Raw genomic sequence first — 27,564 nt, 5'->3', positions numbered from 1 at the left:
AGTTTTGGCTCGTTCGGTATGCGCTTAGATATTTGAAAATTAAATATACACCTGCAGTTTTCAACTGTGCCTCCAAAATGCTGCCTTCCTAGAATGCCTCTTTTGAATGTAGCTAAAATTACATGCACACTTGGAAGTAGGTTCACACATTTAGATAATTGAAAATCCCCTTATGCAGATTCAGCCAATCTCTATGTACTTCCCTATTTTAGGTATGTAAATGTTGACTAAAAGGCCTATGCAATAATACTCTAGCTAAAAATGTTTTAGCATGTGACTTTAAAACTCACTTAAGGTGCTATGTAATCCATTTTGGCAGACTTTTCCTTCACAGTCTGGCCTCAGTACTTGTTACACTTTTTTGTGTTATGTCTATTCATGTAGCTGCTGATAAATTCCTCAGGCAAAGTAGCCCAAAGTGAAATGAGCAATTAGCAGATGGGATTTCCTTACCTGTCCCCAATTCCCCCATAAAGATTGGGTTGACCCTTGCCCAGCAGGAATTTGTCTTCTCAAAGGCATCCCCTCTCCTGAACCCCACTCCCTCCAAAAATGACAGCAATCCCTTCATGGGTATCCTCCTTCCCCTTGCAAGAAGTTCATCAGTCCTTCTCCAAACCCCAAATCAAGGGCAGGTGTGTGCCCTGATGCACTCTCCATACCCTCCAGGGAGATTTCTGCCCCATTCTATCTTCTTACCCCATTCAGGGTCGGGCCCACTGAAGATCTGAGCGAGAGAGCAGAGCTACTTCCCGTGTGCAAGTTGACTTCTTGTGCTACTTTGGCCTGGGCTGCCATCGTTCTTGCAGGGGTGGGGACTGAGGCTCATGGGGGGGAGAAGGGGGATTTGGAAGGGAAATGTCCCTGAGGGAGGCAGATTTCATTTTTGCAGGGAGGAGGATACCCTGTAAGCGTCCAATGCCGTTGTATTGGTGGGGAGGGGAGGAATGTTGGTTGAGAGGATGTTCCTGAGGTGGCTGATGTCCTTGTGGAAGGAAGGATTCCTGCAGAGGAATTACCTCCGAGAGGGCTTTGGGATTCTTGCGTGGGGAGGTAAGTACAATTTTTATGAGTGAGTTGGAGGAGGATATCCCAGTTGCTAACTGGCGCTTTCACGTCTGGCTGGTTGTTATAGGGATTTAGAGAGTTTCCTTGCACGCTAAAAACACCTGGTCTAATGGAGGTATTCCATTTTTAGTCTGTACTGGGCCCATGGTACATAGTGGCTGTGGAGAGTATGCCACACTATTTCCTGTGGGCCTGGTAAAGTTCAATTTGCATTTGATGATCCCTCATTTATGTGCAAATGCTTCCTAATTATAACTTGAGCTTTCTAAGATTTTGAGAAACTGTCTAAATGTGCAAGTGAAGATTCTAATGCACAGCATGCTATTTTTAGCATGTACAAAAAACCTTGTAATGTGTATGTTAAACTTCATTGCATAAGCTCCTAAACCTTTAAAAAAATATACCCCCCTCCCCCCAACTAGAAGGCAATTTTCAATGTCACTTGCATGGGTAAATTGTAATTTTTGCATGTGAATGGGCTATCCAAAAATAACCTTCCCCCATTGTTGCTAAAAGTACAAGCATTTTCCACAATACAAGGACTTTTAGCTGAATTTAGGGAAGGCATTCCTGGGGGTGATTTAGATTGAGGGTGGGAAATAACCTGCCAAGATTGCGTTTTCAACTCCATGTGCATTATTTTCCTTTCAAAATCTACCTGCACAAATAGGAGATGTAGAAGCCTACAGGTATTGTTGTACCAAGAGCATGTGTGGAAGTGAAAGTTTGCATATTATGTTCTCTCTAAAGCTTAGTGCAAAGTCCATGGGTGAACATCACCCCAAATCGGACAGCTTGAAAATGTCCTGCTGTTGTGGCTCAGGAACCCGAGACAGCTTAAGGGTTTGTTTTCTCCCTTTTTATTTATTTATTTTTTAAATAAGGGAGAAACACATTTTTCAAGGTCCCACTGATGGTGACACCGCATTTTAAAATGATCTCTTTTTCAAAACCCAGTTATTATACCAGGTTTGGGGTTCCCGAAGGCATTTGTTTATGTCCAAACTAAAGTAGAGAACTGAAAAATTTCAAACAGTAACTACTGCCCGTTTCTATTTCTTGATATTAAGTGGAATGTTCAGTCTTCCCTACATATCATTCACCATTATTCACCCCGCAAAGTAAAAGAGGATTATCTCTAAATGTAGCCCTGGAGGGCAGTTCTGGCTGTAGATAGATATGAGACCCATTTTTGGAGCTAATTAACCTTTTCGCTTCTTCAAAGTCTGACCTTTTAATGCAAAAGGCAGAAAACCCGGATATTCATACACCTCTCTTGGGTCAGAATCTCCATCCCAGATTGAGTATCGCAGTTGAAATGTTTTCTGGAGTCAGGAAGAAAGTAATTCAAAAGATTCCATACACTGGCTGCCGAGACGCCGGATTTGCTACCATTGAAATAACAAGAGAGAGTAGATTGATTGATTACATTCTCTCCTGAGAAAAGCTGCTGCAACTCTTCATGTTTTCTATCCCCAGAAAATTTGAGCGCTCGGCTTCTTCAGCTTTTCACTCTGAAGCTCTAGATGCCACTTCTCATTCCTGCCCAACCTAGAGGCACTTCAGTGTTGTCCTAATCTAGCTTCTCATGCTCCTGTTGGCATCTAGCTTTGCCCTACTGCCATGCAATTTTGCTATCTCCTAATTAGAGCAAGCATTTAAATATAAATTTAGTAAGAGACCTCGGGGACCTTCCATAGTGTTGCTGTGTGCACGAAGTACATGCCAGTTGGCACTTGCCAAACTTTGCTTATTTATTTTTTAAGGACACATCACTATAACCCTCTTGTTTATAGTTTTCAAGGGTCTATTTCTTGTGGTATAAGCAATTAGATTAGTTAGTGTAGTGGTCCTTAGGCAGAACCAGAAAAAAAAGCCCTGCCTTTTATAATTCTTTGTGGTTAATGTAGAAACATTATTACTCGTGTGGAAAGCCTTTGTTCTCGCTTGAAAGCATTGCTGATGGGCTTTTGGAACAAGTGTGTTTTGCTCGGAGTTGTTTTTGTTCAGCGAAAAGCCTCTAGCAGCTATGGTGTGAATACAGGCCAGTGAATATATGTCTGACATCATGAAAATTTATTGTAAGCTGTTTGACATATTTGATTTTGAGTGGGAGAGAGTCATTAAACAACTTACTTAAATGTTATAGTAGTAATGTAGTGCCTTTTGGTGTGTTTATATAAAGTTTACTGTTCATGGCTTAATATAGGCTATTTTAAAAAAGTCATTAGATCTTGACATCTTTTGGAGTTTGGCTCTGTAGGAGGCACCCTTCTTTCTGAATTAGTGCCTCAGGGCAGTATTAGGGGGCACTACACTGCTGAGGATACTATCTTTTGGATTTGTTTATTCAGTAGACATAAGGAGGATAATTTTTCAAAGGATGCTGATCTCGTGGAAATGGCCTGTTATAGAATTGCCTGCCTGATATGCAAGTAAACGTATGCCTCTGTGCACATACATTTATCCACAGTGAGTGGAAGCATTCCTGGAAGCAGAGCTGGGGAGTGGTTTGCACTTAACATGGCCATTTTTGCATTTTCAAAAGTATGCGCTTAAATTTTCTCAAAAGAATTGTCTCCACGAATTAGCAGGTATAAATGTGTGCATGTGGTTCTGATGGGGTAATTTTCAAAGGGAAAGTATGTCTGCTTTTCATTTAAAAATGTGTGTAATTTTCATAGTTGATTGAGAAAATCTTATGGCACATTAAAAAAAAAATAAATTATTGTAGCAAAGTAATGTTGGGGGTTATGGCTCAATTGAACATATACTGGGTATAGCCTCCAGTTTTCTTGCAGTGGCATTGCAAGTACAGCAGAATTAGTTCCTTTATGCAGAATTTTGGAAAACCAAACACCATTTGTGCACTGTGACTTGCCTCAGTCTCTCTCCAGCATCACCAACACAGCTTCTTTCCTCATTTATTCCTGAGCTGCGGTGACCTTTCTCTGGCGGTGCTGCTCCAAGCTGCCATGTCCTTTCTCTTATAACACTTTTCTGAGCCACAATAGTCTCTGTCATTGGTAGTGCTGCTGCAAGCTGCAAAGGCGTCTTTCTCAGGCAGTGCTCCCAGCCACTGCTGCTTTCCTACCCAGTGGCACCACCCCAGACAGCTGAAGGCTCCATTCCACAGGGCCACTGTGGCTATTGCAGCTGGAGACTCCTCTCTCTAATGTGACTTAAAATAAGAACAGAAGATATATATCTAGTCCAGTATCCTGTCTCCAACAGAGTCAAATCCAAGTTACAAGTACCTGGCAAGTTCCCAAATATTAAATAGATCCCATGCTACTAATGCCGGCAACAAGCAGTGGTTATTCCCCATTGATTAATAGCAGTTTATGGACTTATCCCAGGAACTTGTCCAACTCTTTTTTAAACCCAGCTATAGTAGCTGCCTTAACCACATCCTCTGGTAACAAATTCCAGAGCTTAATTGTGCGTTGAGTGAAAAATAATTTTCTCCAATTTGTTTTAAATGTGCTACTTGCTAACTTCATGGAGTGCCTCGACCTTATATTATCCAAAAGAGTAAATAACCATTTCACATTTACCCGTTCAAATCCTTTCATGATTCTGTAGCTCTCTATCATAGCCCCCCCCCCCCCCCACCTTCTCTTCTCTAAGCTGAACAGCTCTAACCTCTTTAGTCTTTACTCATAGAGGAGCCATTCCATACCCTTTATCATTTTGGTCTCCCTTCTCTGTACTTTCTACAGTGTAGCTATATCTTTTTGAGATGCGGTGACCAGAAATGCACAAAGTATTCAAGGTGTGGTCCACCATTGAGCGATACAGAGGCATTATGACAACCTCCATTTTATTTACCATAGAAAAGAGGGAGAAATAGATGACAAGACAAGAAATGATGAAAAAGTAGCAAAGAAATTCATATATGTGGCACTCCCTGTATTAAGCAAGATGCCATTCTCAGAAGCTACAACTTTGTAGAACACTGGTCTTAGCCCTAGAATCAGGATTCTTCAATGGTGGGTGGAGAAGGGGGAAGCACAGCTGTGAGACCCACAGTCTTTCAAATGTAAGTCTCCACGTGAGAAATTTTACCGATCAAAATAAAGGCAGTAAATTGTTCCAAACCTTTATATTTTCAAAAGCAAAAATAGTTGTGCTGTTTAAGTAAACTGGCAAGAAACTGGGATCTTTTCTTATTAAGCCACTACCTCATTTGGAAAGCTGGCTGTAAAATAGAAAGTCCTTTTCTCATGCTTTTAAACTGGTATTGCAATTCCTGGTTGGTGAATATAGTCTGGACAATCCAATTTATCGCTTGAGCCTGAGAAAGTAGACTTCTAAAACATTGCTCTCAGGATCCCTCCTGGAACTTGGTCCAACCAGCGAAGAGAGCAAACACCCATTCTCTCAGTGGAGAGAATAGGAATTTGCCTTTTCCTCTGGAACCCAGAGAGCCAGTCCCAGCGCTGCCAGGTGTGCAGACTGTGCATTTCCATGGGGTGGCACACCTAGGAGGGCAGCGGCAACAGGAGAAGCTGCTGAGCCGCAGGCAGAGCTCAATTTGGCAGGGGTGGCAGCAGGAGAGGCAGTGGGGCAGCAAAGACGACCCTCCGAAGCAAAGCTGCCACGGGAGTCTGTCCCTGTGGCAACGAAGACCTGCTGAAGCAAGGCCGCCACGGGAACCTGTCCCTGTGGCAACGAAGTCCCGTTGAAGTAAGGCCACCATGGGAGCTTGGCTCCTTGGTGGCAAAGACCTACCGAAGCAAGGCTGCCATGAGAGCCCAGCCCTGTGGCGGTGAAGAAGGGGATTTGCAGTGAACCCTGGTGCATGCGTGTGAGAATGGGAGCCTGGATGTGAGTATGAGAATGGGAACCTTGGAGTGTGAGTGAGAGCTTGCGCATGTAAGGGAGGCTGAGTGAAAGCATGAGCGTGTGTCTGTGTATGTGTGTGTGAGAGAGAGAGAGAGAGAGAGTAAGGGAAGAAGATAGGAGAGAGAAGAAACAGAAAGAGAAGAGTGACCTGGAGAAAAAATTTGGAAAAGACTGACAAGGGGAAATAGAAAAAAGAAAGGTAAAAAAAAATATATATTTTGAGATTTTAGCAATTGGAATATGCCATCTTTGGGTATATGCATTTCTTATAATTTTGTATTTTGCTCTTTAGCTTTCCACTTTTCAGAGTCTGGTTTCTCAGGCTATTTTGGTTTTGTCTGCGTGTTTCTATTTCTAAATTGTAGACCCTTATTTCTGTATTAGGTAAGGGTCAGTCTGTGATTTGCCTGTGTGTGACTGAGGTGCAGTATTGCTGTTAGTGTGTAGTTTCTCTGTCAGGATTTGTAGCTATCTGACTTGTTCTGTTATCCAAGTAGGTGGTGTATTAATATTCTAGGGCCTGGTGTAGTATTTGCATTGCTTCTTTTTCATAAGTTGCTGTTTGAGTCCTGAGAGTCAGTGCTATTATATGGTATGGCAAGCTACTAGGTGCTTTTTTTTTTTTTTTTTTTTTGCAGGGGTTTGTGTGGAGGGGGTCCTGGTGACGCCAGAATTTGAATATAGCTTTTTTTCATGTTGGGTTGTAATGTGAAATGTCGTAGTTTTGCTCTCATGATTATTACTATTTGATTGTAATTATAGTGATCTTTGCCTTTCAAGAAAGAGGATTCAAGAAAGAATACATTGATATTTTATGTCATAATTGATTGGATCTGATGTTTGTGTTCTTTGCTTTTTACCTGATATTCTTGTTTAATTGCAATAAATAAATACAGATTTAAAAATTTCTTATTATGTTGGTAAGTGCTTGAAATAATAGTTTATTTATTTATTTATTTATTTATTTATTGTTTTTGTTATACCGAGTTTCATGACAGGCATCACATCAACCCGGTTTACAATTAACAAAGTGTGAAAAGCATAACGTAGCGTAATAAACAATATTCTCAATAAGAACCTTGAACTTTTAAATACAGGGAATCAGAAAAAGGATGTGAGAAAGTTACAATAAAACAGGGAAAAATTAACTTGGAACTGGAAGAGGGGAGAGAAAGAACAGAGCAATATTTACATTTCAGCCAATTAATGTAATAGAGTAGCAAGATGAGTAAATAAGACTATGCAAATAAATGTGGCGGTACATCACTATGAGACGGAACATACGTAACCAGAAGGCTAAATATGACACAGAATATGAATAAATATGACACAGTATTTAGATCCAATTGTTTAAATATTCTAAGAAATTTCACTCATGATGCATAAGGACTGTTGTAGACTACTTAGAACTAATTGTAAGATGCATGCTAAGGCATTATTTATCAATAAGAGTACAGCCAGTAGGGTTCAGACCTGTATGCTCACTGCCCACCCAAAAACTCAATTCTGGCTACGCCACTGGTAGAGCTCATCCCACCATGGCCTGAAATGAAGAGGACGGAGGGGGCCACAATGGAGCCCATCCCACCGATGCCTGCAGAAAGGAAGGTGTGTGTGTGTGTGTCTCTGTTTGTATGAGAACTTGAGTGTGTGTCTGTCAGCACTTATGTTATGTGCGTGTATGTTTGTGTGAGAGCTTATGTATGTGTTTGAGAGCTTGTGTTCATGTGTATGTGTCTGTATCTATGTGAGAGCTTGAGTGCATATGTAAGTATTGTTTCTGTGTGAGAGCTTGTGTTTGTGTATGTGTGTGTGCCTGTGTATCACATACAGATTCTCCCACACACATGTCTGTGAGGGAAAAAGAGCAAGTATATGAGAGAGCATAGGCATGTATATAAGAACATAAGAAGAACATAAGAACATGCCATACTGGGTCAGACCAAGGGTCCATCAAGCCCAGCATCCTTTTTCCAACAGTGGCCAATCCAGGCCATAAGAACCAGGCAAGTACCCAAAAACTAAGTCTATTCCATGTTTCCATTGCTAATGGCAGTGGCTATTCTCTAAGGGGCGGATTTTAAAAGGAGCGCGAATAGCCTACTTTTGTTTGCGCTCCAGGCGCAAACAAAAGTACGCTGGATTTTAGTAGATACGCGCGGAGCCACGCGTATCTGCTAAAAACCTGGATCGGCGCGCGCAAGGCTATGGATTTTGTATAGCCGGCGTGCGCCGAGCCGCGCAGCCTACCCCCGTTCCCTCCAAGGCCGCTCCGAAATTGGAGCGGCCTCGGAGGGAATCCTCTAACGCCCTCCCCTCACCTTCCCCTCCCTTCCTCTACCTAACCCACCCGCCCGGCCCTGTCTACACCCCCCCCTTACCTTTGTTGGGGGATTTACGCCTCCCAGAGGGAGGCGTAAATCCCCGCGCACCTGCGGGCCTCCTGCGCGCCGGGTCGCGACCTGGGGGCGGGTAGGGAGGGCGCGGCCACGCCCCCGGACCGCCCCGGGCCGTAGCCACGCCCCCATACCCGCCCCCAAAACGCTGCCGACATGCCCCGAAAATGCCGCGACGACCGGGACCGCCCCCCGACACGCCCCCCTCGGAGAACCCCGGGACTTACGCGAGTCCCGGGGCTCTGCGCGCACCGGTAGGCCTATGTAAAATAGGCTTCCCGGCGCGCAGGGCCCTGCTCGCGTAAATCCGCCCGGTTTTGGGCGGATTTACGCGAGCAGGGCTCTGAAAATCCGCCCCTAAGTGAACTTAATAGCAGGTAATGGACTTCTCCTCCAAGAACTTATCCAATCCTTTTTTAAACACAGCTATACTAACTGCACTAACCACATCCTCTGGCAACAAATTCCAGAGTTTAATTGTGCGTTGAGTAAAAAAGAACTTTCTCCAATTAGTTTTAAATGTGCCCCATGCTAACTTCATGGAATGCCCCCTAGTCCTTCTATTATCCGAAAGAGTAAATAACCGATTCACATCTACCCGTTCTAGACCTCTCATGATTTTAAACACCTCTATCATATCCCCCCTCAGCCGTCTCTTCTCCAAGCTGAAAAGTCCTAACCTCTTTAGTCTTTCCTCATAGGGGAGTGTGTGAGAGAGTGAATGTGTGTATGTGTGAAGATAAAGTTTGTGTGGTTGCACCTCCTCAATCCATGACAATCTCAAGGTGACTGCAAATCAAAAAATCCCAGGTATGGAGAGCAGCAGATTTTTAAATCCTTATTAGTTTTAATTATTGGGTGTAATTTGATCTTTCTACAGTTTTGAAATATTTTGGTTTTTTTGGGAACTATTAGAACATATTTTAATTATTGGATTAATTTATTCATCAGATATTTTGAAATATTTTATTGGTGTTTGGGAAATTTTGGATATTCTATTTAATTGGTTTGAAATATTTATTCTTTTGATGACTGATTTTACTGTTATAAGTGATTTATATTTCTTGATTTTATTTTTTTATTGTTTTATGAAGAATGGTACTGTTTCTGTATTTCCACTGTTGCTCTGCATAGAGAGGCTGGCTTGTTGTGGGTTCCGTTTCAGTTCTTTTTAGTAAGTTTCTGTATATACTTTTTAGTCTCTTTATTCTGTATTTGATCAGGGTCTGTCTGTGTTCTGTATGTGACCGAGGTGAGATATTCTGTTACCCTATAACTTATCTGTCGTGATCTATAGCAGTCTGATTTGTTCTGTTTCCTAATTTGTTCTAGAGCCTGAAGTAATATGTAATGTTGTTACTGTTTGAGTGCTGGCAGTTAGGGTTGTTTTGGTATGAGAGGTTTACTAAATTGTAATGGTAATTCCATTTATTCATGGCTTTCTGAGGGCTAAGCCCACATTATAAAAAATGTAATTCCATAGGAGTTCAAAGTGTCTTTTTTTTTTTTTTTTACAGGATTTTATGGTTGGCACCACAGCAGTGCACGTAAATAGATAAGTGATATATTTTGTCTCAGAAGACTACTTTTGAATGTTCTTTTTTCATGTAAAATCTGTTATAAATGCATAGTTGAATTGTGGGTGCGTATGTGTGTGTGCATGCAAGGCTGTAAGGTTTGCTTAGGGTACCTAATACCCTTCCCTTGTCCACAGGATCCGTTTGGGGCGGGGGAGGGGGGTGTCACTTTTTAAAAATATGGATTGCTGGAGGGAGCTGGGCTTTTTTTTGATGGGCACAGGACAGAGACTGAATCTTGGGGGGGAGGGGACACAGTAATTGATAGCACAAGGCAGCAAAAAAGCTAGCACCAGGCCTGCAGAGAGCCACAGCTCCTTTTGGTTAATGACCTTTCCTATAGCTTTTGGACAAAGACTCAGCCTGTATGGTATGGACCTTGACAATCACTGACTGCACATTCTCATGGACACTCCCAGAGCTAGAAGTTTCCACATAATATCTAATGGTGATGCCTATTGGGCTTTACACATGCAAAGTTTGAAAAACTAATAGAATTTTGTAACATTTAAAACTTGAAATCACCGAGGCTGATATTTAGCTGCGGAGCTCAATGGGGATATTCAGCGGCACGTCTCTGCCATTGGTTGGTCGGTCTGTTGTAGTGTGGCATTTTTGCCACTAGATGGCATATGACTAATTGAAATTGCTTAGTGTGAATGCAGCCTTTTTGTTGAAATGTGGAATTTTCTGCTTTAGGGCTGAAGTGGAGTGCATGGGAGAGTGGCAGTGTGACCCAGTCCAATAGGGGAAGGTATCTGTGATTATAAAAGAGGTTCCATGAGTATTAGCTGCTGCTCCCTGAGGAAGGAGTCTCAGGGTGGGGAGGCTCTGGAGGGGCCTGAGCTAAGGAGATGGAGCAGGTGCTACACCCAGTAAGTACTAAGGGGGTTCAGAAGAAGTTAAGAGGGAGAAACCAAAAGGAGAATTGGGGTTTCCACAAAGCCCTACAGTTTAGAGTTAGAAGAAGCAGAGAGAAGAGAATATGTGAGGAGAACAAGTCTCAAGAGGATTGGAGTGAAATAGGAAGCTGTGTTGGAGTTCTGCAGGATCCAAGGGAGAAGGGTGCCAGTGAGAAGTTCCAGTTGTGGCTGAGGAACTGCACTTGCCTGCTGGACCAGACAGCCCAAGCAATGCTGGGTAATTTTGACTAGTTTTAAATAAAAATAAGAAATTGGCGCGTGTAGATAATGTTCATCTATGTAAAATTGATGCCAATTAGATTGGGGTGGGTGCTGGATGTGGTGTACTTGTAGTGCAGCAAAACCTTTGATACTGTCCTGTTTAGGAAGCTCATTAATAAGCTGAGCAGCCTAGGGGTGGTACCTAAGGTGGTGGCCTGGATTACAAAGCATAAATGGGTTCACTCTCTAAGGAGAGAGGTGGTCACTGGAGTACTCTGAGATCAATCTTGGGGCCAGTTCTGTTCAATATCTTTCTGAGCAATATTAAGGGAGCGTGGAAGTTAGGAGAAGTTTCTCTTTATGTGGATGACACCAAGTCTTACAACAGAGTGACCTGAGGGAGCAAACGGAATGAGAAGCGATTTAAGAAAACTTGAGAAGTGATTGACTGCTTGGCAGCTATGTTTCAACAGTGAAATCAGAACTTTGGATTTGGAGGGTACAGAAATCAGTGAGTTGTATGTGTATCCTTAAAGTAGGAAAGAAACTCTGAGTGATTATATCCAAGGTAGCCAAATAATGTGGCAAGGTGATGGCTAGAGCCAAAGAAACCTGCAGTGCATAGGGAGAGGCATGACTAGTAGTTAGTGATTGTTGTACAAGTCATTGACGCCTCACTTGGAGTCCAGTTCTAGAGGCCATACCTTCAGACGGATATAGATAGGTTGGAGACAGTCCAGAGAAGGGCTATCAAAATGATGAGGCTCCTGCATCTAAAGTCTTAAGAGAAGAGAGGGAGTGGATATATGACAGAAACATTCAAATACCTGAAACTTATTAGTAATGCACAAGAAGTAAATCTTTGGCAGTTGAAGGGATGTTCTAGTACAAGGGGTCATGATGTGCGGCTCCATGGAGGTAAACTCAGTAACAACTTCAAAATATGTTTCACAGAAAGTGTTGGACATGTGAATCATCCTCTTAGCGCAGGTTAAAATGGTTAACAGATTTTTCGAAAGCACAGAGGATCCCTTGTTGCGAAAAAGTGAAGAGATAGCAGCAGCAGCAGGTTCTAGTGTCATGTGTTTTTAATGTTAAAAGGTCCTACTGAAATGATTCAACAGTGAGTGCTGGGGCTGCCGGATTGAATGGCAAAGTGGGTAATATGAAACATTTAGAAGTCCTAATAGACATGTAAGCAACCAGACAGCTGGGTTTATCTTGCAGGCTGCGATGTGATGGTAGAGTTAACTAGCAGTGGCTCTTTCTGATAAGATGCTATTACAGTAATAACCTGAATTCCTAGTGGAAATGTAGGTGCTCATGTAGATGGGCTTGTCTAGCAGTCTAGGCTGGGGTCTTAAGATGCAACAACCATGCTTTTGTTGGTAGCTACAAAACCTTGCATTTAGACATGTGAAGGGAGGGGTGCTGGGTGTAAAGTGTAGTAGAGTGCAGATGAGGACGATCTCAAATACTGTCCTAGATAAGGACATATCTAGGACTCTGGGATATATCCTTAGCAGTGCGGACACTGAACGGGTTGGTTGATCTCTTTCTGCCATTATCTATTATGTCACTATATTGCTATGTATCACTGAAGCTCAACAAAGTCCTGCTACAACTTTCTCTAATTCTGGCTGCAGAATCAACCTTTGGGCTGCTGAAGGATATTGGGGGACATGCATATGGATGGCTATTCAGTGTAGCCTGCCCTACAGAACGGGGGTTCCCAAACCTGCTTGCATTCTGTGGACCACATAGCCCCAGTTGGGTTTTGAAGATATCCACAACAAATGGTCATGAGATAAATCTGCATATGCCAGATCTCTCCAGGATGGCTTGGCAGCCTTGTTGTAGAAAGAGCTTAAAATATAACCTGAAAAAATTCTGCCCCTTTGCCTATTATGGGAATCGTTAATTGCTATAATTGGAGTTAAATTGTAGCATGGGTTTTACTTAATGCATGCATTAAGAACAAGGATCTCTGTGGGATGCAGTAAGCTAATGGGATGCAAATCGAGCAGGAGTATAAAAAAAGAAGCATTCTAAATGAGAAAAGGGTGCCAAAATGTGAATTAACCTGAAAAATTCACATAATGCAGAAAAGTGCTTTAAAACAGGAGTAAGGAGGTAAGTGCTTGAAGCTGGAAGGAGTGTAACCAAAATGACCTTGCATGCAAGATTGTGCCCAGGTCGGGATGCCCAGCGCCACTCATTTGGGCAGGGCATGCCAAGTGAAAACAAAGGGCAAGCCCTCTAGGGCAGGTCCTTACAGCCGAACAGTATGCTCTTTGATGTTGTCCATCCCTAATGGCTGTAGATACCATTCCAGAGAGCTTACCCTTTGATTTTACTTGGGGGACAGGCAGCCAAGAGATAGTTCTCTGCCCTGTGCTCCTAGGATCCACAAGAGGGAGGAGTTCTCTCTTCCTTAAGGGTGGCTGAATGCTCGGGAACATCCAAAAGAATTGGTTTGGAGTGATCTTGAGCCACTGAGAGTTTTCCAGCCTTTTCATGAGGTCTGAGGAAGAAAGGATCCTGGTGAAAGTCTGAGGGGGAAGAGCTTTCTATTTGGTTTGACTCAAGCAGCATGAAAAGACTGTGAGTGATAACATTTTTTTTTTGGACTGGTGAATTCTGTAAGTGTATTGAACTGTTGCCGTAATTTAATATTTTTTTTTTTGCTGAATAGTTGTTTTTGACACTTTTAGCTATTCTTGATTGGAACACAAAACCTGGTGTGGACTTGTTCTATTTCTGATGATTTCCTAGGCCTCGTTGGTAAATCCTGCTTCCCAGAGCATGAATTTGTGCATTTTACTATATACTGCAGTGAGTAATCAGTGCTTAGCAGTTTCTGAAAGTGTTTTCTTGTCTGAGGCTTCCCGTAGGTCATGAAGAGACAAACCTAAGCCACTCATCTATATTTTCTCCTCAAATCGCCAATTTGTAACTCAGTTCCACTACTCGAAATTCAGCTCTACAACAGAAAGTTTCCTTTCTTTGATGTCATCTTCCACTTTAAGGATACAGTCTGAGGAAGTAATAAAACCTTTTTTGCAGTTTATCTCAGCTAAACATACTATTTTACAGTATTAAGTTTGTAGTTCTCCTGTGGTATTCCACTATGAGTTAATGCAGTGTCAGAGATTTCTTATTTTGATATGTGTTGCTATACCTAGGGTGCCGTATAAAGAAGACAGAATACAGCCAGGCAGGAGTATAGTAAGTGATACATAGTTTAGAACATGGAGTGAGGTTATGAGTAGCACAAACCTGTAAAGTTAGGGGAAAAACTAGTTTCAAAAAGTAGGCTTTGAGCCCTGACTTGCCACTTTTCGATAGGCAGCTATCTGGGAAGGTAAATCTGGCCCTGTTTACTCCTTGAAATACAGGGTAGCCCATAGTCTCAAGCCTATTGATTCACTCCCACTGCCCCTGCTATCTGGTGTATAATATTTCTTCACGGAAGGCTGGTGAATGCCTGAAATGCCCTTCTTCTGGGAGAAGTGATGAAGACTAAAACTGTGAAGGATTTCAAAGGGGCATGGGATAAACACTGTGGATCCATAAAGGCCAGAGGATGGGAATGAACAAAAAAGCTTGGGGGTAACCTGCATGGAGCGGCAGTTACTACCTTTAACAGAAACAAGGGGGTAATCTGCATGGAGTGGCAGTTACTACCTTTAACAGAAACGAGGGGGTAACCTGCACGGAGCGTCAGTTACTACCTTGGGAAGCTTGCTGGGCAGACTAGATGGATTATTTAGGTCTTTTTCTGCTGACATTACTATGTTACTATCAGCTTACATTCAGAGCCTATGAGGTTTGTTAATCCTTTTGAGATGGAGGCGTGTATGGACCATGCTCATGGAATGACTTCTGTGCAAAGTATATGAAAACAGTTAAAAAAAAAAAAAAAAAAAATGCTTGCCCACACTTCAGTTTCCACTCAACCTCATTTAATACTTACAATGCCTGCTCCATAGGAAATGCAGTGGGAAAAGACGGCATGAAAACACACAGAGAAATTAAATTCCTATGCCTTAAGTGGGTAAAAAAGATGGTGATAGAAAGCTAAAATCTGAAATGTAACAAAAGACCTTTTCCCAGCTATACGATGTTCCTTTTCCTTAACTGAATGATGTCTGTCATGCGCCTTTTCCATTAATGTACAAAATTGGTACCTTAGATGGCAAATGGTACCTTCTTTTACATATATTTGTTGTTCGGTCTTTTCAGGCCTGACAGTGGAACAAGGCAGGAAAGAAAGCCAAGGGAAGTGGGAAATGCCAGCCTTACATGACTGACATGGTGCCAGTAGTATAGTCAGAGCCCCCAGTTTCCTGTGGCAGATTTTTCAAAATTCTGTGGAAATGACTGACCATCATGCACAAAACTCTACACAACCTTGCCCCACTCGATCTCTCCATCCAGGTTCGCCCTAATATCTCCACTAGACCTATGAGAAGAGCATACCAAGGCACCCTCTTCGTCCCTCATGCCAAAACATCTTTAAGGAACAGGGCCTTTTCAACTGGAGGTCCCAGTCAATGGAACACTCTCCCTCCAGACCTCCGACAGGAGCCTTGCCCCATCTCCTTCAAGAAACAACTAAAAACATGGTTATTCAACCTTGCGTTTCCAGAACCCTCATTCTAACTAATCAAAGTCCCTCAGATACCCTTTAATCTTATCTTGCTTATCCTTTCTCTTTTCCTCTTTTCCTCTATTCCTTATCCCCTTCTTAACTTCTTACTGCCCACTTCCTAAGGACCCTTTGCACAACGAATTGGATTGTTTCACTTATTGTGACCTTTATCAATATGTAATTTCTAATTGTTTTTAAACTGTTCAGTTAACTATCTAACTATGTTACCCTAAGTTTTTTGTTTTTACATTCATGGTTCCTTGTATTGCCTTTTTTGGCATGTTCTTTGTAAACCGGTTTGATTTGTATCTAATGCAAGAAGATCAGTATATAAAAACAAAAAATAAATAAATAAACAAATGGTTGCAAATGTATATAATTTTGCATAAAGATTCACACCTCTATCCAAAAAAGTAAATTATTAAAACTATTCATTTTTATTTGTTTTTAAACTATATTTAAACTATATAAAAATACAAAATTTACAAAAATCAACCATTTATCTAGAAAAGACGTATCCTATTAACTGTGAAATGTTACTTTTTGTTTTGAACTGAAATACAGTACAACCATCTTTTTTATATTTTCTTGAGACAGTTATTGTATTTCCAAATATATGAGCTTATGTATGTTAAAAATGCCCTCAGCATCAGATGTCTGTCATGGTGTTGATTACACAGAAAAATGTATGCATATATTGGGCACATGGTAACAGACATAAAAAGGGACTGAATTAAAATAAGTTTCAAACTTGTCAACAGTAGTGCAAGTTGTCATGGCTTCTATTAATTGAAATCAGTGCGCTCTCTGCTGGCTGTGGGATATTAGCATTCACAGACTTCCAAAAAACACATCCAGGTCTTTGTAGCAGATTTATGGTTGACCACATATGCAGATATAAGGACCTTTCAATATAAAGATGAAATTCTTCAGAAGGGACATCATTCCACTGTATCCAGAAATTATATGAAAATCATCTTTGGTTTAATGAGGATTTAAGAGATCTTTGAGGGATCAAACATCCTGAATAATTTCTTTCTCCATTGAAACTTCACCCTCCCCCTCCTTTCCCATCACTTTAGGCCAGGAGGAAGCAAGGAAGAACAGGAGAGGGTTCCCTGTAGGCTATTTGCGAGAGAGGCTGTTCAGCTTGGAGAAGAGACGGCTGAGGGGGGATATGATAGAGGTCTTTAAGATCATGAGAGGTCTTGAACGAGTAGGTGTGAATTGGTTATTTACACTTTCAGATAATAGAAAGACTAGGGGCCATTCCATGAAGTTAGCAAGTAGCACATTTAAGACTAATCAGAGAAAATTCTTTTTCACTCAACGCACAATTATTTGTTGCCAGAGGATGTGGTTAGTGCAGTTAGTGTAGCTGGGTTCAAAAAAGGTTTGGATAAGTTCTTGGAGGAGAAGTCCATTAATTGCTGTTAATCAAATTTACTTAGGGAATAGCCACTGCTATTAATTGCATCAGTAGCATGGGATCTTCTTAGTGTTTGGGTAATTGCCAGGTTCTTGTGGCCTGGTTTTGCCTCTGTTGGAAACAGGATGCTGGGCTTGATGGACCCTTGGTCTGACCCAGCATGGCAATTAAGTTCTTAAGGTACTAGAGCCGGAGCGGAGAAAGAGAGAGTTGAAACTGAAGGCAGGTGCCTTGTAGCTTTCTTGAAAAGATTGAATTAAGTAAGGTATGGGAAAACTTTCAGGAATATTGATTTGGCAGCAGATTGTCAATTACGTGGCAACAAGCTAATTATACGGTTTCTTCTGCGACAGCACAATTGCAGGAACCTAGGGGGCACTGAATATAATCACAGTACCTCTTTTCTTTTTTATAATTCTTTATTAGCAGGCAAAAACTGTGACAAAACTGTGACAGACCATAGTACATCTTTGCTAAGGCATTGAACATGTAACTTAATACATCACATTGAAGACTATACTAACAGTGCCCAATATAAATATCTATACCCTTTATCAAGATTATTCCCCCAACAGTTTCCCCCTTGAATATCAAATAGTCAAGCAGCATATCTCTTCAAATCACCCCTTTCACACCTGCAACTACCCTTCCCTGCCCCTCCTCCCAAAATTGTAGACGGCTGTACATTTGTACTTCCATTGCAGGTAAGGTTCCCTAATGTTTCCAATTTGTCATTCTTTTCTACCTCTGGTTTTTCTGGCGATCTACTAAAACTCCAGTGATATGCATGGAGGGTCCTCCTTCCAACTGCGATTAGACAAATATTTTGTGTGTTCTCAAATTGTCACACACACAGTTGTGTGCAAGATTATGTGTACATGTGTATAGTGAATGTACTGTTAGTGCATGTATGAGTCTGAAAATGTGAAGATGAAGTAACATTGGAAGAGAGGGGTTATTTGTGTGAAAGTGATTGGTTATGTAGCATGTAGGGTCTGGTGAAGTATTTGTATAAAGATAAGCAACATGATTTACTAAAGAGAAAATGGTACTGTTGCTTTTAAAGACAACTTTTGCCATAAAGTGCAATCAATACTTTTAGACTAATATCTGTTTTCATCAACAATGTTGAAGGGTTGTTCTCTTGTACAGTATTTCTCTTGTTTGTTAGTATATAGTGTTAGACTTACTGTTGGGGTTTTTTGTTTTTTTTTTAGAAATCTCCAAACTTTCAGGCAGATACAGTACAGTACAGTAACCTGCATTTGGACACGTATTTTGGAAGCGCTAGCTTTACCCCTTATTCAGTAAGGGGTAATAGCGCGTCGAAAACGCGCATCCAACCCCCCCGAGACTAATAGCGCCCGCAACATGCAAATGCATGTTGATGGCCCTATTAGTCATTCCCGCGCGATACAGAAAGTAAAATGTGCAGCCAAGCCGCACACTTTACTTTCAGAAATTAGCGCCTACCCAAAGGTAGGCGCTAATTTCTGCCGGCACCAGGAAAGTGCACAGAAAAGCAGTAAAAACTGCTTTTCTGTGCACCCTCTGAGTTAATATCATGGCGATATTAAGTCTGAGGTCCCAAAAGTTTAAAAAAAAAATAAAAAAATAAAAAAATTTGAAATCAGCTCGCGGGTTGGAAACTGGATGCTCAATTTTGCTGGCGTCCGGTTTCCGAACCTGTGGCTGTCAGTGGGCTCAAGAACCGATGCTGGCAAAATTGAGCGTCGGCTGTCAAACCCGCTGACAGCCGCCGCTCCTGTCCAAAAAGAGGCGCTAGGGATGTGCTAGTGTCCCTGGCGCCTCTTTTTACCGCCGGCCCTAATTTAAATATTTTAGTTTACTGAATCGTGCCACAGGACACTGGCCTGTGCATGAGCTCTCCTGCAAACTTTACTGTATCGTCCTGTTTGTGATTGATAGAAGAAACTGCTAAAACTGCTAAAACTTCCACAGAAAAGCTTTTTGCTGGAAAATAGCTGGTTCTGACTAATTTGCTAATTCTGGCTTTTCTAGAAACATGATGCAGAAAAAGACCACATGGCTCATCCAGTTTGTTGTGTGATGCCCTTTTGTGTGACTGGTCGCCTCATGAATGACTTGAGGAGCTACTCAAAAAGGACTTCCTCCATTCTTTGTCCTCGGGGGCAGTTTTCAAGTGGATTCCCTGTGGGTAAATAGGTGTTTCCCCGCAGAGAAGGACCCTTTGGAAAAAGGGGCAGGACTGGAAGTGGAGCATGGGAGCCCTGCATTCCACTTCCTTACTTTGCATACGTTACATCTGCAACGTACGTGAGGTAAAGACCCCCTGCCACCACCTGCCCACCCTGATTTTGAAAGGGAAACTCCACAGGGAGTTTCCTATGAAAATTCACCTTTAAGTCATTCGTGGGCTTTGCAAGCATTGCCTGCTCTCTGAAAATTACCCTCCCTGTGAAGAAGGCCCTTAATTTTGGGTTCAAATGTAGAAGATTTTATTGTCTTAATTTCCCTTTTTCTGTGTTACCTCTTCCCTGGGTGGCATGCTTGGCTGACTCAAGGACTGTAGGGGCGCCTCTTCTGAGATGCACTCTTGGTGCTGCTCATTGGCCAGCAGAGACTGCTGTACTAGTGTCTTCCCGGCTTTCCCAGGCCTATGCATATTATCTCCTCTGTAGTGTAAGGTTAGGAGATGTATTTAAAATATATTGGCTTACAGCATTTAGGTGCCTTCGTGAGCAAGAAACTCAGGAATTTTTGGGGATACTTTTGATTGCTTTTCTTGTCAGAGACATCTAAACATTAACCGTATCTTAAGGTTTTTTTTTTTTCCTATGGAAATAAAATGTGACTAATTCTTTAGTAAACACAGGCCTACAGAGGGACCAAGAGGGGAATAAATATGTGAGAGAGAAAATTCTTCAGAGGTGTTGTCTACACAGGGCAAGGACTGGAAAAGATATTGATAGGCTAATTTTGGTGGTACTCAGTAGTAATTTTACTGGAGGAATCAAGTAATCATCCTGCTGTTACTAATGTTTAAAATAAGAGCTAGAAATGAATTTCAAGAAACTAAGCAGTTGAAGGCTCATGTGCTGTAAGTTGATTAAATGTGCTGATTTAGTTATGAAGTCCTTTGCTTTCAGAAGGCCAGCCAGAACCGTTTTCCTTCCGGCCAGTAAAAGTGCCCTTTTTTTTTTTTTTATACAATGCTTAACTGAACGCATGAATGCCGCTGAGCAGAGCTGACAAAGCCAAGGAATACTTCTCAAAGGCCTTTGTAAATTCTTTCCCACAGAAATCAACGAAAGGTTCGGTTGTCCTTGACTACGTATTCCGGCACCTAAATCTAGTGGAGATAGATTACTTTGGGTTGCGTTACTGTGACAGAAGTCATCAGACGGTGAGTGAAAGAGACACAGCCTCATGTGGTGGTTCCTGTTTTTTTTTTTTTCCCCAGCTGTAAACTTTGCCCCTTTCCTGACCTTTCCTAACTGTGCTCTCAGACCGTGTCTTGTATTCATTGACCACAGGCGTCTTACCTTAGGCAGTGTTAGGCATTCATCCTGGTTTTGGTTTTTCTCTAATGTCAAGTATGTTTAACCAAGGTTCAGTAAAATGGCAGTGTTTAAAATGCCAGTGCAAACAAACAATATAAAATAAATCTTAGTTTAGCTCATACGTGGAAGTAATGCCAGAATCCCTTTTAGTGTAAACCATATACGTCTAGATATAAAACCAAACGAATACAGGCATGCAAGGCGAAAGCATTCTTATTACTACATCTGATCGAACGACTAGGAATATTTGTGCTTCCAAAATGTATCCGTTTTTTACGTTCTTTTGCTGATGTTTCAATTTCTGAACCAGACCCAGAGGAAAATTCCTGATTAGGAATCAAATTGTCCAAAAAAAAAAAAAAAAAGAGAAAAGATTCAGAATTGTAAACTGTGAATTTATTTTGCTTTAATATAGTAGTGTAGGATTATTGGTCTTGGTTTTCATCACCCAAGTCAAAGGCTTTGATTGTCACACCATGCACTGTAAAGAGAATAAATAAGAGCGTCAGAAAGATAAATTTGTTCATCTGAGAGCATATGGCTAATTAGAATATAGATTGTTAGGTTTGCACTCTAATCTAATGTAGCACCAGAAACCTACTGATCCATTTTATTATTAGCCATGTGCTTTGGGATGAACAATTTGTCTTGTTGACATATTTTGTTCTCTCTTTCTTTTCATGTTGTTGCACTGATTTGTTCAGACTGTTGGCAGAAAGCTATTTTGTTTTGATGGCTGTATCTAGTTATTTGCCAGTGGTTCATTAACCAAAATAGGTATGCAATGGTTTCTATAGTTTTGGGTTAAGATTAAGGGTCGCAGGACTTGCGAGGGTGGGGTCAAAATGGAATGTGATGCTAAGAGAACGAGGACTAGAAAAGCAAGACTACCGGATAGCTGTGTGATGACAATTTAAACCCAGTGTACAGCTGCCGTCGGCATAGCTGCATCTAAAAAAAAAAATATATACAGTGCCAAGTTCAGAGAAATTGGATTTTATGGTGGTGGTTGGGTTCCTTTGATTTTGCAGAGCGCTTGAATGGTTCCTGAATAGTCAAAGGCCAGAAGCCTTCGCTCTTGGCTTCCATTTTACTTTCATGGTAGTGTCGAGAACTACAAGTTAGATTCAAGTAATAGAAAAAATGATCCCATTCCCATCTGCCTACATTTATCTTATCAGTACTGAAGTCCAAGAAAAGCTGAAATACTGCTGGCACTAAGTGGTAATAATTTCACCCTCCTTTTATTCCCTGGCCTAGTTCCTTTTTTGAAATTTAATGTTTTGTTTCATTCTGACTGCATTCTTTTTTTTGTTTTTGTTTCTACTACTTTCCTTTCCTCTTCACATGGGGATTTCCAAATGCATTTTTTCTCAGTTTGCCTTTTTAATTGTTATTCCTTTCTGCCATGTGCTGTCTGACTTCTACAGTATAACCCTGACCTTTCTCTGGTTTTCAAATCGATCTCAAGCACTACTTCCTCCACCCTGAACCCTTGTTTCAAGGCTGGCTTCTTAGGATGTACGAAGCATGTGGCTCATTAGGATGCCATGCCCAAGAGGGCGCCACAATAACTGCGCCCTTCAGTATCAATCTTGCTACAGCCAGCAGCCAATCTGAGGCAGGAGCACCTGTGCAGATGCAGAATGTGGTGACTGCTGCCGAACCGCAGGAGGCAGAGCTGACCGGAGTGAAGGTGTTGGTTCCAACCACTGCTTGCGGAGATACTCAAGATGGGAGTCGGTGACTCTTCTGTCCGTCATTCCACGATCTGACTATGCGCTGCTGCAGATTAGTGTTATCTTGTTAACCCTACCCGATATAATTCTGAATACCGTATCCAGAGTAAAGACTGCACCAAAGGCACTAAGAATCCTTAGCAATACTTTGTGATGTTTTCACATTGAAGTTTGCCTTATCAAAAGAACCCATCTGTACAGCAGCCCCTGAGGCAGCTCCTGTGTGAGCGAAACTCGGCCAGAGTCGGACACCGGTCACTGCTTTTTCTTCTGCTTTCCAGAACTTTTCTATACCGACATTCATTTAAAATATCACATCGATTTACAAGGAACTCGGGTAACTTAACACAGAAGCAGAAGGCTAAGTTACAATAAAACGGGGGGGGGGGGGGGGGGGAGATAACTTGGAGGTGGAAGGAGAGGCTGAGTTAAGAGGGGGTAAGAGGGAGAAGGGGTCTGATGGTTTCATTATACAGAGGAATTTATACAGTGATTGTATAACAAAAGGCTTATATACAAGGTTGATACACCAGGCTAAAATGCCGAGGATTATATACAAGGATTATATATATATTTGGAGGGGTTTAATGGTGTTCTTTTTGAGAAGCTATTCCACCTCACTTCTACCAAGGAACAGGTCTTTTTCTTAGCAGGCCCTAAGAGATATATATATATATATATGTATATATATATACACACACACACACCATGGATGTGTAGCAGAGGGTGCTAAACAGTGTCATCTACAATTCGGAGGGAAGGAGAAAACAGGAGGGCAGGGAGAGGGGGGATTAAATGCGAGATAAAGGGAGGGAGTACTTGAGGAAGGTAGGGGAGGGAGAGCGGGAGAAGCTAAAAAGGGAGGGGAGGTGGGAGAAATACTGGGGGGGGGGGGGGGGGGGGGAGAGGAGGATGTGGCTTCCTCCTGAGGGCTGTGTCTAAGAAAAGGCTAAGGGAAGGCTTGTTTAAACAGCCAGGTTTTTAGGTTGTTTTTTTTAAAGGTTTGAGTACAATGTTCTAGGTGCAGATCTGGGGGCATGGAGTTCCATAACTGAGGGCCTGCTAAGGAAAAGGCCCGTTCCTTGGGAAAAGTGGGGTGGAATAGCTTCTCAAAGAACACACCATTAAACCCCTCCAAATGCTCCAAAACACAGCAGCCAGAATCCTCACCAATACCCGCAAAAAGGAGCACATTACTCCTATCTTCAAGTACCTACACTGGCTCCCTATCCACTTCAGAATAATCCACAAGAGCCTCACCATCATCCACAAGTCCCTGCACAATCAACACACTCACTGGCTAAATGGCTCTTTACACTACAGTACATCTAACAGACCCACCAAGTCCGCCCTCAAAGGATCCGTCCACACTCCATCCCCTTGCGCCATTTCTTTTCCTTGGATCTAAGTTCCTGTTTGTTTTTTTAGTTCCTGGTCAGAGGCAGGCTTTAAACTTCTCGCATGCCAGTTGGCAAGCCCTTCCAAACATGCTGAAAGCCCTCCCTCTCACCTATAAAGAAGTCAGGGCAAGGTCTGCGCCCAAGTTGAATCCTGGTTAGGTTCAGTTCCAGACCCCCTCTCTCTCCTCTTAAACGAATCCAGGCCAGTGGAACTTCAGCCCTCCAAATCCTGCCCCCACTCCCCATCAGAGAAGATCTTACCTCCTCCAGCAGGGCTGTTCCCTCACTAGCAGTTGGTCCCTCCATTGCCACGTGTCAATGAAAGCAACGATCTGAAAGGACAGCCTTATAAAAGATATTGGTCCTTTCACTGACATGTGACAGTGGAAGGACCAATTGACAAAACAGTGAAGGTGTGAATAAATATTACGTATCTGGCATATTATTATTAATTTATTCTCTCCTTCATGGTCTGGAGTTCCGCTGGGCCGGAGGGGAGGGGGGGCTGGGGGGAGGAGGAGACCAGACTCGACCTGGACCCTGCCCTGACTTCTTTATAGGTTAGAGGGCGGGGCTTTGGCATATAGTTCAAGGTCTTCTTTCTCAATAAAAGCATTAATTTAAAAAAAAAAGTCTTCTTCCTCACCTACAAATGCCTTCAGTCTGTAGCATTTCACTACCTCTCTCTCTCTACACTCCTCCTTGTGCACTTCGCTTATCAGACAAGTCACTCATATCTGTGCACTTCTCCTCTACCTCCAATTCCTAACTCTGTGTTTTCCACCTGGCTGCGCCAGGTGCTTCGAATAGTCTTCCTGAACTGGTGTGTCGTGCTCCCCCTCTCGCCATTTTTAAATCCCATCTAAAGACCCACCTTTTTGAGGCTGCTTTTAAATCTTGGGCCTAATTGTCAGTTTTTAGTCTCATTAAATAACTTCTTTCCTTTTTTCTTTTCTTTTTTAAACATTTGTCTTAGTTTATGAAATGCCCCAAGTCTCTTGTCCCCAATGGTTCTCCTATTAGATTGTAAGCTCTATTGAGCAAGGGCTGTCTTTTATTTTGTGTGGTGTTTGTACAGCGCTGTGATTGTCATGTAGTACTATAGAAATGTGATGATGTAATACTAGGATTTGCCAGGCCGACATGGTCATGTCAAGCAGTAGTGCATTCAGATGGACCATGCATCAAATACCAGCTTGGCTTCAGGCAAAATCATAGTATGGTGACTCTGCTACTTTCAAACACCAATATTATCCACTGAAGATTTCATGCTGCACATATACTGTACCTTTACACGTCTTTGAAGCTGTCTATATAAAGTCGTTGTCCTGAGAAATCCCTTGAAGTATAGTCACCTTATTTCACATGGAATAGCATCGCTGATCGGCTTCACACTCTTTTGCTACATCTTATATACTGACATTACTGGACCTCACTTCAGCCTTTGATACCGTAAATCATGATATACTAATTCACCAGTTGTCTACAGTAGGCCTTACTGGCTCAATCCTCTCGTGGTTCAAGTCATATTTTCAGCAGATATCAAGAAATCCAAATTTCCAGTGACACATCTGCATGGTTTTCCATGACAAATGGAGTCCCCCAAGGTTCAGCACGGTCCTTTGTCCTATTTAAAATTTAGCTAACCCCTCTTTGTTCGCTGCTTTCAGCCCTGGGTGTTTCATATTGTCTCCGCGTGGATGACATCCAGTTTTTCTTTTCCCCGAAGAACTCCTGGTCAGACACCTCATGCTTCATGTCACTGTGCCTATCCACAATAAAAACTTGGCTTTCTCAAAACAAACTTACTTGGAACCTTAATAAAACTGAAATAATTGTTCTTGGCCATTCTTCCCCACAATCACAAGCTCAACCATGATATCTGATAATCACACAGTACATATTTCGCAAAAGGAGTAACACTTGATCCAACACTGTCTCTAAAACCACAGCTTAAAACAGTAATCCAGAGCACATATGCAAAACTGAGGCTATTGTCACATAAAAACCATCCTAGACCAAAATGATTTTCAAACAGTATTACAAGCCTTTACACGTATCTGAATAGATTACTGCAATTCACTTTACATTGGCTTACCACAGAATTCACTCAGATCCCTACAACTTGCAGAGAATTTGGCCGCAGGACAATTTACTGGCACTCGCCATTATGAACAGAAGGTTAGGAATTATTAGTAACACTATTACTGAAACCACATCCCCTGGCAATGAATTCCAGAGTTTAACTATGCGCTGAGTAAAAAGAATTTTCTTCGATTTGTTTTAAATGAGCTACTTGCTAACTTCATGGAGTGCCCCCTGGCCCTTCTATTATCTGAGAGATTGATTAACAGATTTACATTTAACTTGTTCAAGTCCTTTAATGATTTTGTAGACTTTTATCATATCCTCCCCCTCAGTCGTTTCTTCTCCAAACTGAACAGCCCTAACTACTTTAGCCTTTCCTCATAGGGCAGCTGTTCCATGCCCCATATCATTTTGGTAGCCCTTCTCTGCACTTTCTCAAGTGCAGCTATATCCTTTTGAGATGCGGTAACCAGAATTGCACACAGTATTCAAGGTGCGGTCTCACCATGGAGCGAAACAGAGGCATTATGACATCCTCCGTTTCATTCACCATTCCCTTCCTAATAATTCTTATCATTCTGTTTGCAAACTGGGCTGAGAATTTCAATGTATTATCCACTATAATGCCTAGATCTCTTTCCTGGGTGGTAACTCCTAAGATAGAACCTAACTTTGTGTAACTACAGCTAGGATCATTTTTCCCTATATGCATCACTTTACACTTGTCTATGTTAAACTTCATTTGCCATTTGGAAGACCAATCTTCCAGTCTCACAAGGTCCTCCTGTAATGCATCACAATAAATATTTGAGCATGCTACACCAATACCTCTTAATCCAGATGTAACCTCAGTTTTTGAAGTCTTCACTCCTAAAGAAATAACCGCCAGTTCTTATTTACTTAACCCTATTCTGTAGACGTAAACTTTTCATGAAGACTGTAATCTGTAAGCATCTGTATTTATTATTAGAATTTGTATTTACTATTTTATTTTATTATTTAGCTATTAACATTGTTCTGTTACCACTTGGTACTATCTCTCTCCTTTACCTCAAACTCCAAGTTCCTACTAAGTTAGCCATGTTATTTATACCCAATCGTTGGATGTAATTGTATATTTGTTTAATTGTTCAATCTGTTTGATGTAATTTTCTGATCCTTGTTCTGTGTAAACCGAAGTGGTATGCACTAGTGCATGAACTCCGGTATATAAAAGCCTATAAATAAATAAATAAATAAATCCGCTTGAGATTTAACTACTCTGTATAATTTTGTGTTGTCCACAAATTTTGATCATTTCACTTGTACCCCTTTCCAGATTTATAAATATATTAAAAAGCAGCGGTCCAAGTACTGATCCCTGAGGCACGCCACTGTTTACCTTTTTCCACTGTGAAAACTGACCATTTATTCCTACTCTTTGTTTCCTATCTTTTAACCAACTAGCAATCCACAAAAGGACATCGCCTCCTATCCCATTACTTTTTAGTTTTTTTTAGAAGCCTCTTGTGCAGGACTTGGTTGAATGCCTTCTTGAAATCCAAATATACCACATCTACCGGTTCACCTTTGTCCACATGTTTATTCACCCCTTCAAAAAAAATGTACGAGATTTGTGAGGCAAGACTTCCCTTGGGTAAATCCATGTTGTGTCCCATCAAACCATGGCTATCTATTTTGTGATTTTATTCTTTAT

At 41.7% G+C, this 27,564-nt stretch overlaps 1 protein-coding gene across 6 annotated transcripts in view; it reads left to right on the top strand.

Annotated features, from left to right (window-relative positions):
* The window catches only part of EPB41L4A (erythrocyte membrane protein band 4.1 like 4A), a 726,290-nt gene that overhangs the window by 153,450 nt on the left and 545,276 nt on the right, over positions 1-27,564 (top strand). For 5 of the 6 annotated variants that reach the window (XM_029571795.1, XM_029571789.1, XM_029571778.1 and 2 more), the window contains exon 2: positions 20,380-20,484. The exons of the other annotated variant lie outside the window; for it this stretch is intronic. In XM_029571795.1, coding sequence (XP_029427655.1) covers positions 20,380-20,484 — 105 coding nt within the window. The remainder of the gene's footprint in view (positions 1-20,379; positions 20,485-27,564) is intronic. 6 annotated transcript variants of the gene reach the window in all.

Source organism: Rhinatrema bivittatum, chromosome 1, assembly GCF_901001135.1.
Source record: "Rhinatrema bivittatum chromosome 1, aRhiBiv1.1, whole genome shotgun sequence".
Classification (NCBI taxonomy): domain Eukaryota; kingdom Metazoa; phylum Chordata; class Amphibia; order Gymnophiona; family Rhinatrematidae; genus Rhinatrema; species Rhinatrema bivittatum.
Note: the sequence above shows the minus strand (reverse complement) of the source record. Positions and strands in the feature narration are given on the sequence as shown.